Consider the following 5,235-nt stretch of genomic DNA (forward strand, 5'->3'; position numbering starts at 1 on the left):
GCATTTTGAAAAATGGGGAGCTTTTGAAAAATACCAATACCTGGCTCTGAGTTTCTGGGACAGATACCTTAAAGCACCATCTTTGAGGGGTGGGGCATGGCATGGGTCTTTTTTTAAAGCTACTCAGATCATTCTAATATACATCCTGACAGGAGACGCACTGACCTGTGCATGGTGCTGCTCCTCGCAGTCATAGGAATGAACCTCCCCACATATTGGAGACACACTCCTTCCTTCTCCTGGCCCCAGGCTTCCTCCTTGCAATCCACCTGCCGCCTACAGGACTAGTTGCGGTACACCTGGCCCACCTGGCAGATTTTCCATCCCCTCAAAATCCTGTCCCCATCCCTAGGGAAAGCCAGAGCCGTATTGGTATAAATTAGCGTTTTTATTTCCAACACCTGAGCGAGCGCCCGCGGCTCGCCCCCTGCGGTATAAACATACAAAGTCCCTGTCGCACCGCACACCATGCCTCAGAGATAAATACAGCCCTAAGGGCTCCTGCTCTGGCAAAGCAACTCTTATTTACAGGAATAGATTACAAAAGTATTACAAAAAAAAGTGGTCCTGAACAGGGGGAGGGGTGAGAGTGGTTACCGTTACACTTGTTACACTTGGGACCTGAGCGCACCCCGCTGGCCGTGGGAAAGAGCGGATGTCTTCAGGGCTAGCAAAAGGAGAGGCCACGCCCCCGTAAGCCACCTCGGCGTCAAGGGACTGAGCTTAGGTCGGCGCGGTTCCCACCCCCATTGGGGGAAAGTGGCGAGGAAGAGGAAGGGCCTGGCCCCTCCAGACTCAGCTGTGGCCCACCGAGGAACATAACGGCCATCGCAGCGGGTCTCAGAAAAGGGTGCTGCGTAGTAAAAAAGGACTGTGTCCTTGTCCTGGGGTGCGGGAGGCAGGAAACACATTGGTTCTCCCGCCTATCCTCCCTCCAGAAGGGTCGCTTTTAAAGCGCAGTTGTGTGTGTGGGGGGGCACTTAAGCTCAATCTTTTGGGCACGAGGGACCCTAGGAGCACCATCTCTAGGGCTGATGGACAGCGACGTCCTCCCAACGCAGCTGCCCACACCCTCAGAGCACCTGGTAGATCGGGTTGGGGTTGGCGCCCGCCGGGCACTGAGGGGCGGCGTCAGGGGTAGGGGTGGGGGCGCTACGATCACCCTCGCACGGGGCGGCCGCCTCGTGCGGGCCCGGAGACGACGCCGGCGGCGCGTCAGCTAGCAGAAGCGCGGGCGCAGCGGGGCTGTCGGTGGAGATGCGCTCCACGATGCTGGACAGGCAGTCGAGGCTCGACACCGCAGCATTCTTCCCGGGCCTGGGTTCTGCGCGGGGAAGGGTAGATTAGTATGTAGGTGTTGAGCCGCGGAGAAGTCTCCAACTTCTGGGCCCAGTCCTTTGGGGCAGACAGGAAACTGAGGGCCTGCCATTGTCTGGGACTATCCAGAGAGAGTGGGGGGGGCGAAAAGAGAGGCAGCTACATGCTTCGTATTTCATTCCTTGTATCATCTCCCAGGATGCCTGGGGGGAGGAGGGGAGCGGGGATAGGTGCAGGGATCCTAGATAAAGGGAAGCTAGGACAGGTCAAAGAGGAACGCGAGAACGAGGCGCGAATACGCACCGCTGGGCGCCTCGCTGTAGTAGGTGCCATCGTAGCAGTTCCGCCTCCGGGCACCGCTTGGGGGGCCGCTGTAGTCCATCTGCAAACGGCAAGGGCGATCGACTCAGGCCCGCAGGAGCACGCGAGGCCGGAACATCACTCTCTTTGGCCGCCCCTCCCTAACTCCCCAAGTCTCAGCCACGAGTTTCCTGCTCTTATGGGGGTGGGGTAAGGGTGGGCAGGAGCTGTCTGCAGCATGCAGGGCCAAATAGTGGGCGAACTGTCTGTCACCTAGGACAACAAATCTTAATTTTGAAAATAGGCATAAGTGGAGAAAAAGCAGATCACGGCGCAGGAGTGCTCTAATAGCGCTCCCAATCGGGTGGATTGCATCTGTAGGATGCGTTCCCCAAACGCCAGCCCACCCCAGTACACCTGCCCGGGACACGGGGTCCACTCCCGTCCAAACCTCTCCCTGGAGGGCCAGGTCCCCGCGCTCGGAAACGCTTCCCAGATTCTCTCAAAAGCTGCTCCCACTTCTCTAACCAGGGGTTCCAGCCTTACCATGCCGTCGGAGCAGTTGGAGCGCGGGCTGGACGCGTCCGAGTCGCCGCTGTAGTGCTCGCCGCCGCGGCCCGGGGGCAACGGGCCAGGCGCATAGAAGGCCGCAGCGGCGCCAGGGGGCGCGGCGTCCTGGTCGCGCAGCAGCTCCTGCAGGCCCTCGATATAACGGATTGCGTTGCGCAGGATCTCCACCTTGGGCAGACGCTGGTTAGGATTGCTAGACGTGCAGCGCTTGAGCGTCTCGAAGGCTTCGTTGACTTTGCTCAGGCGGCGCCGCTCGCGCATGGTGGCGGCCTTGCGGCGGTCAGCGTTAGTGGTCTTGCGCTTGCACGCTTTGCAGGCCCACAGTAGACAGCGACCCGCCTGGTGGTGCCCGCTAGGCGCGCGCACATGCTCGTCCTCGCGTGCTCCCGGGGCCGGGTGCACAGCCGCAGGGAAGTGCGAGGGCTCCTCCGGCTTCAGGAGCGCGCCCACGTGCACGAGGCGCGGGTCCAGGTCCTCGAAGAAGCGCAGGTCCGGGGAGTCGAAACACGGATCATCGTAGAAGTCGTCCGCTGTGGCAAAGTTGCAAAGAGAGCCGTCGGGGCCCGTCAAGTCTACGTCGCGGAGTGGCGGCGACAGCAGCTCCATATCACGGCGGGGGGCGGCGTAGTCCTGGCTTAGCCCAACCCCAAAGCAGGGGTTGCCAGAAACTTTCTTCAGCTCCGCTGCAGCGCGATAGCGAAATGCTGGGGGTCTGATCGTCCCCTATCCTGCCCTGTCCTGTCCGGCCTGATGGACTCGGAGGAAAGTAGCAGCAGCTCCCTGGGGCTTCTCCACCCCTATCTTCACGCCAGGCGCCGGGGGCTATTTATCTGGTAGTAGCCTACCGGCCCCCGAGCGGGAGCGAGCGGCTGGAGGCGGGGGCGCCCGAGGCCAATAGGAACAGGACGGGGTGGAGCTTGGGGTCCCCAGGGTAGCCGCAGGGACTAGAGACTGGCCAGCCCCCTAACCCTAGACACGCGCGCGCGCGATGTGGCTCCTCCCTAGGCAGGAAGGGAGGCAGAGGCTGGCAGCCCAATGCTGCTGCACTTGGCTCCTGGGCACACTCTTCCCAAACCTCTCCAGCACAGGACTCCTGTCTCCGAGGGAAACGCTGGCCGCGGGCTCTCACTTCCCAGCTGACTTTGGGTCCCTCTGTCCTCTGATTTGCGGGAGACCCAGAAGCAGAGTAGGAGTAGAAATCAGACCTGGAGAGATTTGGAGAAAGACACATAGCAATGGGGCAGAGACATATTCAGAGCTGAGCTAGTGAGAGATACCGATATATGCAAGAGGCTGAAACATTTAGAGAGCAAAAAGCTAGAGTCAGAGGCGGAGAAACGCGCGAGGAATAGACCCCCCGAGAGTCTAAGTAGGCAAACCTGAGATAAAGTGGACGTGGTGGCCATGCCATTAGGCCAGTTCTTGTTCATTTTCCCTGGACGCTTAGAAATCCAGTCTCATTTATACAGGAGCCAGAGATCACTGCTAAAGCTTCGTGCCAATCTCTCCAAGCTCAACTCCTGCCCCGGTCTGGAGGGAGGGAAGTGGATGCCTGCCCATGTCACCTGCGCATTTTGGCAGCCAGGTGTCCATTGCCGCTCTAGGCAATGTCTCTTCAGCTGGGAAGAAAACTCCATCTGCTCGGGGCTTGCCTCCGCCTCCCAGTGCTGCATCAGAAAAGTTCATTGCGCAAAAGCTTCAAGCGCCCACACTCCAGAGTGGGATCTTTGGGAGTGGAGTTTGCAGATCAATGACCTAAGTTCGAGTCCAGACCCCCAGTTTCGTGTGTGATTTTGTGGAAGTCGCTTGCTTTCCGAGCCTGTTTACCCGCTTTGTAAAATTGAGGATAATAACAGCCGTCTCTTGGAGGGGTTGTGGTGGTTGGTGGTGAGAATCTAGAGACCAAAGATGTGGAAGCCCTCAGTCCGAGGTGTAAGGCTATACTAGCAAGAGGGCTTGCTTCAGTCGCTGGCACCGGTTGGATGGTGTGCTCTCTGTGGGCTTCCCAGCTGTTAGCTGGGGCACAGAGCTCTGCCAGGGGCCCATGTAATCTTAGGGCTCAGCTCCCAGAGGCCCCAGCTGCATTTCTTCCCAGCAGGCCTACTGCAGAGACTGGGGATTGGAGGAGGCAACCACTCCATGGGATATCTGGCACCCTCACAAGCCCTGAGGTACCCCCACCTCCATAGGGCCTCTCAGCCTCTTCCTGAATCTGCAGTCCACACCTTCCTCTCAGCACTCTGGCTAGAGGTCTCCCTTGAAACAGACACCCCCTACTGGGGTCTCTCCTCCTGGATCCCAGAGATATAGTGATCTTTGTACCTTTCCCACCAACTTCTGGGAGCTGTTCTAACTGGCCCTCTGGATGCTGGGAAGCCCTCCCTACCCACCAAACCTAGAGGGCTCTTTTGGAGCCCTGCCTTCTTAATTTCTCTGCCACTTGTGGTGCTGCTGATGGTCCTCTTCATGAAGTGCTCAAGTCTCTTCACTCCATAATACCACCTTCATTTATTCATTCAACACATATTATGGAGCATTCATTATGTGCCAGGTACCGGTCTAGGTGTTGGGGATAGAGTAATGAACAAAACCAAGACCCTGTTCTCATGGTGCTTTCATTTTAGGGCAGGGTGACAAACAATAAATGAATAAGCAAGGAAGTATATGTCAGGAGGTTATAAATTGTACAAAGAAAAATAAAACAAGGCAAAGGAACAAAATCATCATGAAGGTTATTTCATTATATGGAGTGGTCAGGGAAGGTTTCTCTGAGCTGATTATATTTGAGCAGAAACCTGAATGAAAGGAGGGCAGAAGCAGATATCTGGAGCCAGACAGAAGGAAGAGCATGTGCAAAGGTCCTGGGCAAGGCTGTTTGGCAGACTTAAAGTACAGCAAGGAGACTGGTATGTCTGGAGCAGGGTGAGCAAGTGGTGGGAGATGGGGTCAGACAGAAAGCAAAGGAATTGTACTCTGAGATGGAAAGCCACGGGAGGGCTTCAGTAGAAGAGAAGAATGTCACTATCTGACTTATATTTTAATAGGAGG

At 57.1% G+C, this 5,235-nt stretch overlaps 1 protein-coding gene across 1 annotated transcript; it reads right to left on the reverse strand.

Annotated features, from left to right (window-relative positions):
• Window positions 1-407: 407 nt before the first annotated feature.
• Window positions 408-2,990, reverse strand: MYOD1 (myogenic differentiation 1). The gene is made up of 3 exons (XM_019652536.1): window positions 2,164-2,990; window positions 1,621-1,699; window positions 408-1,324 (listed from the first exon to the last, which is right to left on the reverse strand). Exons 1-3 carry the CDS (start codon window positions 2,791-2,793, stop codon window positions 1,074-1,076), a joined length of 960 nt encoding a protein of 319 aa, XP_019508081.1. The 5' UTR covers window positions 2,794-2,990; the 3' UTR covers window positions 408-1,073.
• Between the last annotated feature and the right edge of the window lie 2,245 nt (window positions 2,991-5,235).

This window comes from Hipposideros armiger, unplaced genomic scaffold (assembly GCF_001890085.2).
Source record: "Hipposideros armiger isolate ML-2016 unplaced genomic scaffold, ASM189008v1 scaffold_181, whole genome shotgun sequence".
In the NCBI taxonomy this organism is placed as follows: Eukaryota; Metazoa; Chordata; class Mammalia; order Chiroptera; family Hipposideridae; genus Hipposideros; species Hipposideros armiger.

Coding starts and splice junctions, on each gene's coding strand:
- MYOD1 (XM_019652536.1), bottom strand. CDS start 2,793: ATGGAGCTGCTGTCGCCGCCACTCCGCGACGTAGACTTGACGGGCCCC. Junction 1,700..2,163: donor CCAACTGCTCCGACGGCATG/GTAAGGCTGGAA, acceptor TGCCGTTTGCAG/ATGGACTACAGCGGCCCCCC. Junction 1,325..1,620: donor CTACAGCGAGGCGCCCAGCG/GTGCGTATTCGC, acceptor TTCCCCGCGCAG/AACCCAGGCCCGGGAAGAAT.